General features: G+C 41.9%; 1 protein-coding gene across 1 annotated transcript in view; it reads right to left on the bottom strand.

Annotated features, from left to right (window-relative positions):
• The window catches only part of LOC128812107 (multiple epidermal growth factor-like domains protein 6), a 188,560-nt gene that overhangs the window by 162,828 nt on the left and 12,409 nt on the right, over nt 1-13,323 (bottom strand). The window contains exons 3-4 of the mRNA XM_053986317.1: nt 12,835-12,944; nt 11,310-11,414 (exon numbers count right to left, since the gene is read on the bottom strand). Coding sequence (XP_053842292.1) covers nt 11,310-11,414; nt 12,835-12,944 — 215 coding nt within the window. The remainder of the gene's footprint in view (nt 1-11,309; nt 11,415-12,834; nt 12,945-13,323) is intronic.

Raw genomic sequence — 13,323 nt, 5'->3', positions numbered from 1 at the left:
GCCTAGACAAATAACAGCTGCACTTCCTTTAAGCACAGTAAGTCAGTGCTTTCATTATCACTGGGGGAAAAAGGAAGCACCTATGAAAGACTCAATTTTCAAACAGCCAAATCTGAAATTTACCCAACCTTCATAGCTTTTTATGTCACCAACAGAACCTATCTGGAACAGGTTTTATTTTCAGAGGATACCAAATCTTACAGTAGAAAAAACACAGAATGTTTTCCAACACTCCAAATCATTACTCACCTCAAAATTTAAGAGAGCATGGGAAGTCATTTTAGGAAGCAACTGACCAAGGATGCTGGAAAAATCATTTAGACCAAGTTCTTGCTCCAGCCTGACTTGGAAAATATTGTAATTTGCCTGTGGAGGTTCTAGCTATTAGTTTTAGTTTTACAAGGCTCAAATTCACTTTAGAATTATCGATTTTCCATTTATAAAAGCTGAAATATATCAACAACAAAATAATTAAAATATAACTCCAGTAGTTACATACTTTTCCATTTCAGTTGTGGTAATCTATTACTGACATATCATTGAATAAAATGACAAATAAAGTGAATTTTTAAGGTATCTTTAGCACATGTTTAACCTTCTCCCAACCCTCCCTGTTCGAGGCAAGGACAGGGCTTTCTTAAGATTGCTACAGAAATACAAAAAAAGTCCAGTAAGTAGCATTTCCTTCCTAACTTGTTGAGGTTAATCACACAACCAGTGCTTAGATTAGATAATCTACGACTTTTATTTGTGAGTAGTCTCACATTTTTGGGTGGAAGCAAGAGTAAAATCCCGCAAGCCTGACATATCTGAGCAAGAGCCAGCGAGACAAAAAACAAACCTCATCCTGCAACCTCCCTGGGGAAATCTTTATTCATTTTAATACTTGTTCAGTCAGCTGTCTCAGTGAATGACAAGGTTTTATCTCTAATGTGAATGGCTTTGAAGGCTACTTGCATTATCCATTCTTCAGCAGCTGCTGCTGAAACCACAGGGTTGCAAACTTATAATTAAATCCAGCTGCCACTACTGCGAGCTCAGTTCTATCGAAGTGAGCAGCAATGCCTCGTGGTTGCTGGCAAGATTCTGCCTCCCTTTCTAGACAATGTAATTAACTCTTCTGCCCCTTTTAGATGAAATAAACATCAGCACTGAAAATGCTGTTAAATGACTGTAAAACAGTATTTATGCTGAAGAATTCTGCTGCAGTCATTACACCTGAGAAAACAAATTTCTAGGTGGATGATGGCTGACAACAAATAGCTGCTTCCTTAAGAGCACGGAGAGGACACCCAAGGAGACACAAGGCACAGGATGGAGGGAGCTTGCTGTAAAAAAAGTGACAGATATAGACTAACACATCTACTCTTAAGCCTTAAAACACAGCCTCTGGCAGACAGCACATACCCAGACCCAGCTTGAGAGAATTGCAGACAAGAGCTGGAAAGGAACCAGGACAGGCACCACAGGTTTTCCTTTGATGCTAAAATAATTTTTAAAAGCCATTGTTCCTGGTTTAAAATAGATTTAGAGGTGCCAGACCAGAGAAGTTGTAGAACTCCCTTCCTGAGAGTGTTCAAGGACAGGGCTTGGAGCACCTGGCCCAGTGGAACCAGTGGAACCCCACCCCCCCATGGCAGGGGCTGAAAAAAGATGTTCTCTAAGGTCCCTTCCAAACCTATGGGCCAGTCCTGGCTGAACAGCTAAACCCACACATTTCTAAAGGAATCCCTTTTCTCCTTTTACAGTGCAAATCTGTTCATACCCACACTGACAGAACAAGAGGACACAGTCTCAAGCTACCTCAGGGAAGGTACAGGTTGGATATTAGGAAAAAATTCTTCACCGAAAGAATAATAAAGTACTGGAATTGTCTTCCCAGGGAGGTGGTGGAATCACCATCTCTGGATGTGTTTAAAAAAAAGACTGGTGCTGTAGTCTAGTTGAGGTGTTAGGGCACAGGTTGGATTTGATGATCTTAGAAGTCTCTTCCAACCTCATTATTTTGTGATCCTGTGTGTCAAAGTGCTTGGGTCAGCAAAACTAATTAGCCACCCAAATGTGACTCTGCCAGTCAGAGTCCTTGCAGTGCTGCTCAAGGCAGCTCCACTCCCTCCCTCCCACAAGAAACATTCAGTGACAGAGCCTCAAGAGCACCTCATGGCAGGAGCAGCAATCAGCAGTGACACTGCCACTGAAGGAGAAAACAACAGCCAGGCTTGCTTTGTGAAGGGTTCTCCTGCTATTTGTACCTCTTTGGAAACAAACATCAGTCCAAAGATTTTGGAGGGTGGGAGGGAAGGTGCAGCAGAAGTGTTTGACCTCTGACTAAAGGGGAGAGCTCTCTGCAGACAGGACAGCAGAAACATCTCCAACTTCACTCTGAAAAGCTACCAAAAGACAACAAAAATGTTCTTAAAGATGTAACAGTCTGCTGGATATTCTGCCAAATCAGTTAAAATTCCATGTTGTCTAGATGTTTTATTAATATAGGGGTTGCATCCAGAGCTACACAAGCACTGCATGAACTGGGTGCTGGCAGAGCTTAGCCAGGGTACCTTGGGCAAATTAAATCCATCTGCATTACCTGATCAAATTCACTGTGATCCAGCTCAAATCCCTGAAGCAAGTTGGAAGCCCAAATAAATCTGCCTGCAGCCACACAGAGGCCGTGCAGGTGTCATGAAACAGAATCCAGATGTTTCTAGAGACTCAAAGTCTGCTCATCCACCTTTTGTTAGCGTGGGGGGGAAGAATGTACCTGCACAGCACCTCTGCCCAACACTCAGTTTGCTGGCCCTTGCAACCACATCTCCTCACCCAGCAGCAAACGAATGCCAGCAGCCAGACAGCAGCTCTGCCCCCGTGATTTTCTTTTCCTTTTACCTTCTGCAGCAAGCACAGACTAAACAGCCTTTTGTAGCAAAGACAACAGGGGTGAATTCCCCCTCTCCAGTGCTTGTGCTGAGGTTCATTTCCTCCTGACATATTTGTTTGCAGCTCCAGCTCTGCTGTCTGTCTACCTGTCGCTCCCTCCTAATGGCTGTGGAGCCCAGGCAGTGCATCCCTTTCAGCAGGATGGGCTGATGATTACATCCTGTCACACCTAGCAGAGAGCCAGGCATGATTTTTCAATCAGCTTTTTTTTTTTTTTTTTTTTAACCGCTCCTGTTTCAGAACGGCACAGCTTTGATTCCTCTCAGCTTTTTAGTGGCTGCTTTAAAGGGCTTTTTTCATCTGGAGAGGCTCGTGTCTTACTGCTGATGAAAGGGGTTTCTGTGGGCAATGCTGGCAAAGAGCAGGTGGGTGTGAGGAGGGGAGCAAAGAAGAAAGGATGGAAAGTTTGGAGCAAGCCGTGCTTTCAGGGTTTGTTTGAATCCCGCCTAGGGCCTTGCTCACAACTGGAATTAATCTCTGAATCAACTGTTATCTATCACCAGAACAGATAATGTCGTTTTTATCTCAACCACAACTTTTTTCACTGAGACATTACAGATAGCTTGGACCTCCTGCAGTGATCTGCGCACTACATTTGTCTTCTGCAAATCTCTGCCCAAGAGAACATCCAGCTCACCTTCCTCGTGGGTTTTCAATCAGCTCCAGACTTGTGGCACTTCATACTGAGGTCCAATGTTACCTTCCTACTGATTTGTAGCTATACCCACCTGCAATTTAAATATACAAATCCCAGGATGTTTTAAGTGTCAGGACACCTGTCAGTTGTCATCAGAGCACAGGAGACAGGTTACAGAAAGATGTGTCACCATGAGACCAAAGCCTGGCAGGAAATGACTGTTTTGACAGATCTACATGATGGGGATGACGTTGTGGATTAGAAACACTTTTTTTTTTTTCTTAATACTCAAAATCATTGGGTTTTTTTTCCTCTTGAAATGATTTAAGAATCTAACGTGAAATTTATAGGTTTCATTAAGGTTTAGGGGTTAAAAAAAATCAAAATCAAATCAAAATCAAATCAATAAAAAAAAAATCAAAAGTGCCTTTTTGTTTCTCACATTTGGAAGGCAATTAGGTCACTGGAGGGCTGAAGGACTAAGTCTCCAGTGAGGCCAGAATCAGCCAAAAGGCTGCAATTGAAGACTTTACTGCATCTAAATTTTGACTAAATTTGATAAAACACTTATAAACTGAAAGAAAAAGCCGTCAGATTCCCCCCCCTTCTCCCTGTGCTTCTGGAAGGGCCCAAACTGGCTCTGTCGATGTCGTGAGGCTCCACCTGAGACAAAGAGAGGCTGTGGCAGCAGCTCCAAGGCCACCTCCAGGAGAAGCATCCAGGTGAAGGCAGCAGTGACAGCAGGACACCGAGCCAGCCCTGCCAGCCCCCAGAGGCTGGGGACACCCTGAGGGTCACACAGGGACACAAAGCTGCACCTGCTGTGAGCTCACCTGGTGGCAGCGTGCTCCAGACAGCACCAGGAACACGGAGAGATGCAGGCAGGGGGAAATAACAGTGAAAACAGCAGTGCTCCCACTGATGAGATACTGAGAGGGGAAATTGGAAAAGGTCATCCTTGTTTTAGACTGGTTTTAGTAAGGGCAGAGCTGTCCAGACCACTGAAGTCTGGCTTTAAATCCAAAGCCACCTAAAGTTATATAAGGGGTATTTTTCAAATGCATGCTGGGCAGTAGAACACAACACTGAACAGAAATCTGTAACAGCCTCTGAAACACTTTTAAATGTCTGAAATGTTCAGTGCAGGAAAGAATTATAGCAAAGAGATAAATATTTACTGGGCTCTCATATGACTTCACTGAAATGAAGGGCTTCTGCATTTGCAATATGACCAATTAATATGAAATCAAGGGCTTCTGCATTTGCAATACAACCAATTAATATGAAGGCTTAAAACCTACACTGCTGTTCTTTCACTGAACTAAACCCATCTGCTTCAGAACTGGCTGAGTTTAGAGCAGTGGCTGCATCTTTAACACAAGATCAAGCACTGCTTGCTGGCCACAACCAACCTGCCAGGTACAAAGGGAAGACATTTAAAGCAGCATCCCCTGAAAGTGCCTCACACTGCTGGTGTTTGCTGTGTGCCTCACACAGGACAGACAGAAAGGAAGTGCCACCATCCACTCTTAGCTTCTGATGAGGTGAAACACGCCAACACTCCCTGTTAGCTCTGCATGCTGCTCAAAACACACTCATGTTTTCAAACTCTGCTCCTTGGAAGGGTTTTGGAACCCCTAAGTGCAGAGCACTGTTATTACCTTGACAAGTGCTAAGGAAGGGCTCATTAGCACAGTCCCTAATGCAGGAACAGTGATGGCAGCACATTCCCAGCCCACAGGATGCTCTCAGGAGCTCACAGGGGCTCCTCCAGTGCTGCAGGAAGGCACCAAAGCATCTCCTCCTTCCCATGTGCCACCTGCCAGGGCTCCTCTGTTACAGAAAGGGTGTGACAGCCAAAAAACAGGCACAGGATTGAGGGATCACTGCTCCTGGGAGTCAAAAAGGAGCAGAGGAAGAACAAAACAGTGTCCCACTAGGAGAGACGGTGATCAAAAGGTTTCTTTCTGCCAGAGGACAGGTACTTTGCTACCCTGAGCAGCCTCATCAGTCATCTCTGCTGCCCTTGCCATGACAGGCTGGCATTTTACTAATGAGACTGAGTCATTTGGGGCAGGAGAAGGACTGAGCTAAAACAGAAAAAAAACTCCAACCTAGTATCTTTAAGGTACTATATGCACTAAACTAGAGCAATAGGAGCATAAATTATCTTTTGTGCCATCCTCTTCCACTTTCCCTGTGGGCTAATGGCAAATTTTCAAATTAAAAAGGTTGTCTTGGGTCAAACTTCAGGGGAGTCATAGCCAAAATATAAAAACAAAATGCCAAAAACCCTGGCACAATGAGGGCCCAGCTATCAGAACTAATTTACCCCCACAAATATTTAAACATTTCATAGTTTCAGTGGGAAACAAAGATCCATGAAAACTGAAGACAAGTCTATGGGCAACAGATCCATGGGAAGTTTCAGCTTGCCATTTGCTATTTTAAAAAAGGAAAATTTGTAGCACTGGTTCATGGATTTGCACTGCCCTGTAAGGCTGGTGTAGGTCTTCAGCCTCAAAGAAGAAAAACTTAAAAGAGCAGGATGCAGACAGGACATTAATGAGAAGTTGTATCAAACAGCTCTTTGCAGGAAGAAACATTTCCTAGAGGAAAATGGAAGAAAATTCTTTTTCACAGTGAAAGAAAAGAATATTTTTATTTGCAAGAAAATATATCAGAATTCCTGCCGTTTTAAACAATGGTTTCAAAAAAAAAAACAAAAAAAAAAAAACAAAAAAAAAAAAAAAAAAACAAACAAAAAAAAAAACAAACCACAAATCACCTTTGTTTTAAGCAGTTTTATAGTGCAAACTCTGATCTACCTGCTCTAGGAGGTGCTGGTGTTTTTGTTTACCAGAATCTTTATATAGTTCAATATCTTAATAGTGTGTGACCAGAGTGAAGGCAGAGATTGACAGCTAGTCAATGAACTGATGGATATCTCCCTCATAAGCATTTCATTTAGCTACCCATGCAGTGTGCATTCTGCCTTTATACACACATTCCAATGCTATTATCTCACACTTAATTACTTGGGTCTCAAAGCACCTGATGAAGGAATGAGCCACCATTAGCAGCATTTCACGTAGGACAAAGCCCAGGCAGAGTGGGGTAATTTGCTACAAGTTACTGCACTAAATATCCAAGGTCAGTGGCGGGTGGAAAAGAAAGCTCTGATCAGGTGAGCACTGCAGCCAGCAGAGCACACTGCCTCTCCAGATGTGTGCCTGGGAGGCTCTGACTGCAGCCTTTAATGATCTGCATCAGGCACTGCAAAAGAGCTTAAAATTCCACTTGTGCGGCAGCAAACTGTAGTGTAAAAATTAATCTGTTGACACTTTATCTGTTGAACACTGGAATATTGTACTCAGCTTTCTTTGGAGAGGACAAACACCACGCCACCACGAGATGACTTTGCTGACAAGTCTTCCCTGGTCATTCCTCACCTATTTTTAAACACCTTCCAATTACAGCCATTGTCTCAGACAGGCTCAGCCGTACTTATGCTTTCATAATTATGGGTGCCTCTTGCAAAACATTAATCATGCTCAGATTTTGTATCAGTCAAGAAGTTATAAAGCATGTTCAGTTCTCTCTCTGTTTTTTTACTTCATGTTTTAAAACCCATCAGGAGGCACTCGGTAGAACCAGCCACAGCTTGAGATTTGATGAGAAAACACTTAAAGAGTCAAAACTAACCCCTCATTTTCCACTGAGCAATTCTATGTACACGAGGAGCAAATAAACACACCTTGTTTGTAGAATTTGGAATGTTTTCACTGGCTGCATGTCCAAGTAAAATTCCCAGAGCTGAATGAAACAAGCTAAATGAATTTCATGTAATTCCAGCTCAGGTGGCCACCAGGCCTTGAACAAGACTGCCAGGACAACCAGTGAGTACCAGTGACACCAGCACTGCAGCAGAATTCATTCTTGGCACTGGGTTTTACCTTCTCTCTCTTTTGTTGCAGGTTTTCCCTCCCTTTCAATGGGACAAATGTGGATCACAACTTCCAAACAAGTTAAAAAAAAAAATGGAAAGAAACCCAGCTTGCAAGTTCACATTGTAATTGATACAAGTCTATTATTACAAGACAAATTGCAGCAGACAGTGCAAGAGACAGCTCAATCTGTTACCCAGACCCTGCAATGGCTGTATGAAGAACTCGACCATTTCACTCATAAATCTTTCTCCTAAGTTTGCATTGCTGCTTGTGTGGGTAAAATAATAAAACCACGGAGTGACGTGTACAAGGGAGGCAGGAACACATTTCTAAACACAATTACATTGAGTTTGTTACAGGAGCCCTGACCCTGGCAGCATCTAACCAGGAATATGTCGTGTCCCAGGCTGCAAAAACACCCCGTGATTCCTTTAAACAGCCACGAGCTGCTCTCATGCCAGTTGTGAATAATCATCTCTGCTGGGATGGCTGTGAGGCACCAGGCTGCCATCAGCCATTCTGGAGGATCCACCACAAACTTTCTTCAGGACAAAACTCCATTTCCAGGACACTGACCACTCCCTGACTCAATGGCAAATATAAACTCCACAAAAAGAACAGTTAGAAGATTCCTGGGACGTATGTTCCCATTTATTTCTTAGAATAATTGAATTTACTAATATTTTTATGGAAATTTCTTACCTGTTATCTGCAATTCACAGCACCCAGCAAGGAGATCATGAGAGCTGCTGCACAAGTGAAACTTTAGAATCAGCTGCCAACAGTGATGACAGAAACGGAGAAGAAAATCAAAAAGGTTGGAGAGAGGGAGATATAAAATGGGATACATGAAGCAATTTTGCTCAAATGAGTTCAAGTGCAGCTATGAAATGCCTGTGGTTCCTCCTCTGTCAGGAGACTGACAGGAAGCCACAATACCAGAAGTGACAGAAGCCAAGATTACAAATGCGAGAAATGGATTTATAGAAAATTCTCAAAGCCTGACAAAAAACTCACGTAGTATACATCTGTATACAAACCTTAAAATAAAAAATACTAACTTAAAAATTTCATACAATAAAATGAAAATAATTTTAAAAATTAAACTAAAAACAAGTTTCAAAAAATAACCTTACAAATAAAACTAAATACTTTAAAGAAATAAAACTATAAAAAATACATAGTAATAAAACCCACATAAAATAATTTTATACAATTAATTTTAAAACATTTACAAAATAATATAACTAAAACTAATAAGCCAAATCACTTATATTATAATTAAAAATTAGTTAACTTCTAATTGTAATAGCATAAATTATAACATCTATATTATCTCACCCTTCTCATAAGACTAAGAATAAAAAAATTTTAAACACTTCTCAGTTACCCCATCTCTAAGTCAAAACAAACTATAATCCAACAAATTGGTGGATTTGATTAGGGTTTTCAAGGGTTTTTGATTAAAACTGGAGGATTTTCTTTTCATTTTGTTTGTGCAATATTTGAAAAGTGTTTAAAAATTGGAGGATTAGGTTCTGTAAATGAGTTATTCAAAAAAATCAAAAAACAAGCAGCCGAGGGGCAGCTTCCTGCCAGCAGCTTGTGGTGTCCCAGGCAGTGAGAGCCCCCGAGAGGGGCTCTGGACACTCCTGGAGCTGGGGGACAGAGGGGACAGGAACTGCAGGGACAAGGACACAGCACCAACAGTGCCCTGGGACAGCCTCACTGCACCAGCTTTGACATTTTACAGCACGTGCCCCAAAGCCAAACTGGCTTCCATCCCTTCCACTGAATCCTCAAAGGAAAAGATGCTGGTAGAAGAAATCCCCTTTTTCTTTGGGGTTAAGTGTTGGAAGGAAAGCAGTGAAATTTGCAGTGAGGTCACACAGACAAGTGGGGAGGAGGGGACAGACTAAGCTTCATGATCATTTAAACCCAGAATGTATAGATTAATGCAGCCACATGAAACCCAAGCTCCTTTAAGGGCAATATTCCAACATCAGCCAGGAAAACTAGAGGCCATGGCTGTTAGTCCCACGGGACATTTCTCCTTCCTTTTGCCTGCACAAATATGATACAAACCTCAGAAGAATCTGACTGGAGGCACCTGCAACAGTTAAGAGGCCTTACACTCTAAATTACCTTGCTTTTGTTAGGCAGGTGAATGGTCCATAACATTCTTCCTGAAAGAAGGTTTTTCCCTTCAGAATTCAATTTATAAACTTACTCCTGCCAGGCTGTGATAGCAGCTGCTGTACAAACCTGGAAATGATGACTACTAGAATTCCATTCAAACCTCAGGAATCAATAGAAAGCAGACAAACGACCAGAGATAAAAGTTCCACCCAAGTGCAAAGAGCAAGGACTGCAGGATACCTCTCATTGTTTTTGCAGGGGCTGCAGTCACCAGCCTGTGAATCAGAGACTGCACAATCTCTGCAGCTTGAAAATCTGACCTGTGCTAGCCACACAATCTGCCTGCTGGGAATGCCTCAGTTCCACAGGTGTTTCCAAGCAAAAGGAGTCTCAAAAGGCAATTTATTATGGCAAGGACAATTCATAATTTGCCGAGATCTATTCCATTTGGTAATAACTTATTATAAGGCCTCCTTGGAGATTGTGATCCTGCTTGCCTTGAAGCAGCAGATCTTCTGTAAGTTAATCACAACCAGCCTGCCTTGGTGTCACTCTGGCTCACCTCAACTCACCCCCATAAACCTGTTTTTGTGGGCAGTAAAGAAATACCCAATCACAGCTCAACTGGACTGAAATTGTCTGCAGGCAGCAGCAGCTCCATTGGAAACAGCTCTGCATTTTATTTACTGTTCTAGTCCTCCTCACTCACACTGCCTGACAGACAAGCCAGGTGAGGACACGAACATATTAGAATTTAAAAGGGAAAAAGCGAAACACTTAAAAATCTGCCTTCCTTTGAACAAAGCACAATATGCTTCAGTTGAAAAGGAAATTATCATTTGCCTAATACAAAAGAAACTCTTTGTCCCAATCACAGCCTACTCTGAAGGAATGACTTTTTTCCCTCCCTTAAGAAGCCAAATGGATGCAGTGCTGTAATTTTGGAGAGCTTTACACAGTGTGTTAAATTACAAGACAACCCATTGTGGATTTATCAAATTGTGAGCCAGCGTGTGAGACAAAAAAGATTCTCATTGAGAGTGGGTGATAGAGTCTAAGTCACACAGAATTCAGTCTATAGCATGCTAGAACACAGTGAAATGAAAGATTGGTGCATATATTATTCCAGGAATACTATGAAATATTTGGTAGTGAGCTATAAAACCTTCCTACTTTGAGATGCACTAAAAAAAAAATCCCATGAACAAATACAGTGGTTCATTTGCTGCATTCTTCACCTACTGCCCACCTGCTTTGACTCAGAATTTCCTCTCACAAAGGTAAAAGCAAGGCTGAGAAACTCAGTAAGAGCACCACAGGAACACTCAAGTTGAGTGCAATAGACAGATACTCCACTGGACACCACTGCTGATATTCAGTGATATTATCCACCACAGACACTCACTCATCTGATAGCAAATTTAACTTTCATCTTGCTTTGTTAGAATTCAATACAAAAAAAAAAAAAAAAAAAAGATAAAATTCTGGAAAATCAGAGAATGACCAAATAACCACTTAGAAGTGCAGTAAAGGCACCTTTAATTTTAAGTCAACATTAATAAAATACTATTGTTTTCACAATTATTACTGAAGATGCATTTTATCTGACCACCAGATGCCCTTGAGACAATTCCCACTGCACTCACCATACTGGCAGCGAGGCCCCTGGAATCCTGCAGGACACTGGCACACCTGGGGTCCCTCTTCAGAGCATTTCCCTCCATTGAAGCAAGTGCCAGCAGTGCAGAGCACTAGAGCACACAAACAGAACGGGACAGGCTATTTCAGCTGATTTTGTGCCAAGGATCCTCCAGAACTGCTTTTCTGACAGAGTCCTGCTGCAACATGACCTTCCAGCTAAGAAGAAACCCAGATTTTTATTGAAGTGCAAAGGCTGGACTGCAGCAGGACTTGGTACCATAGGTGTAGCTACCTTGTTGAGATGAAGAAATGTGATAAAAGTAGGACTTAGATATTGCAGTTTAACTTGAAGGTGCTTCAGAGGCAGAAGACAGACTCAAAGCACTGCCTGAATCCAAAATAAAATAAGAAAATCTGCCAGACAGCAATGGAGGAGTGGTTAAAAACCACTGATGCACTGGGAGATATTATATATGTGCAGGGGAATTACAATTCTTCCCTTCCTCTAACACAGAACAGTTTTATTTACAACTTAAATTCCACATGCTTGAGCCAAACTTGCAAAGAGAATCAAATAGAAAAGAGTAATTCAGCCACTTTGGTGCCTTAAAGAATTCAAAGCAAGTCTCCACTGCTCTTTCAGGAAGAAAATTTCATTTTGCCACTGGTGCTCACATACCTTAAACTTTACACCAGAGATTAAAACACAGATTGTAAACATATTTTTGACTTCTTACAACTAAACAGGTGCACACTAAATATGTAGATTCGGGCTGAAACTAACAGGAATACCTCTCAGGCTTGTTTTTGTTTTTTAACTACAAAGAGACAGCCATAAAAGCAAGCTCTGTGAATGCAGCCCTGAAGTTGGTATGAAGACTAAAAAATAAATAAGAACAGATGCTAACTTTCATACAGAAAACACAATTACTGACTAAGCAGTAACAAAACTAAACACTGAGTAGGTTGCCATCTTCTACGGATGTCTTGTTAACAGTGGCTGAAGTTCTGCCTTAACTTTTAAATTAAATTCCATCTTTTAGGAAAACATCCAATCATGATTAGAAATTAATGATAGAAATGGGTTTTCATCAGATGGAGAACCACAGGGTAGAAATAAAACTGCCTCAATGGCACCAGCAGAAGGGAAAGTGCCAAAACCAGTCAGACTCCACTGCGAGTGCTACACCCAAGAAACAAGTGCCTCACAGCAGATTTCTCTGCATAATTTGGGTAACAGCAATAAATTTGGTTGGCCTGTCAAAGCCAGGCTGGCACAAAAATGCTGCAACAGCTCCAATTAGAGTTTACACTGTTAATCTAAATTGTGTGGATTAAAATTGGAGCCATTTGCTGCTTTTACAGGAGCGCTTTTTTATTTTTAAAGGACATTTTCTCCCCCATCACTGCGGAAATGCCCGTTACAAACCACAAGAAACAAAATCCTTGTATCTAGAAGTGGGCATTCAGTAGGAAGGCAAGGCCTGAGGATGTCACCTCGTGGTCTGTCACAGTTTTGTCCCAACTCACAGTGCAGGCAGCCGGGTTCATTGTCCTGCTGGGCCCAGCCGGGGCAGCACTTATAGACGGTCTGCTGCTCCATCCTGTACACCTGCTTGTAAACCGTGTAGTAGCCAGACCTGTGGGGAAAGGAGGGTTAAGAGAGCAATCACAACTCCCATTCCACTCACTCCCACCTCACCAGCAGCTCACTGTACTCATATGTCATATTTATGAGACTTCTTTTTCAGCCTCCACCAGGAGCTCTCGTTACAAACGAAGCAAATACAGCAAACTGCATCCTGATAACACCCAATAGCTCTGATATGCTATGTCCACACATTATTTTGAAGAATTTGTATTCAGGCTAGTCAAAGGTGAGTATATTTTATTTTTTTTTTAATCAGTTTTGGGTTTAGCTGTTGGGGGAGTCAGATCTCCCATCAGTTCTAAGCATGTGACAGAAACAGAAAGAAATTCAATTTTTCAAAGTCAATGACTTGACAGCTGGGCTTCACC

Source organism: Vidua macroura, chromosome 10, assembly GCF_024509145.1.
Source record: "Vidua macroura isolate BioBank_ID:100142 chromosome 10, ASM2450914v1, whole genome shotgun sequence".
NCBI lineage: Eukaryota > Metazoa > Chordata > Aves > Passeriformes > Viduidae > Vidua > Vidua macroura.
This window is presented reverse-complemented; position numbering and strand designations above follow the sequence as displayed.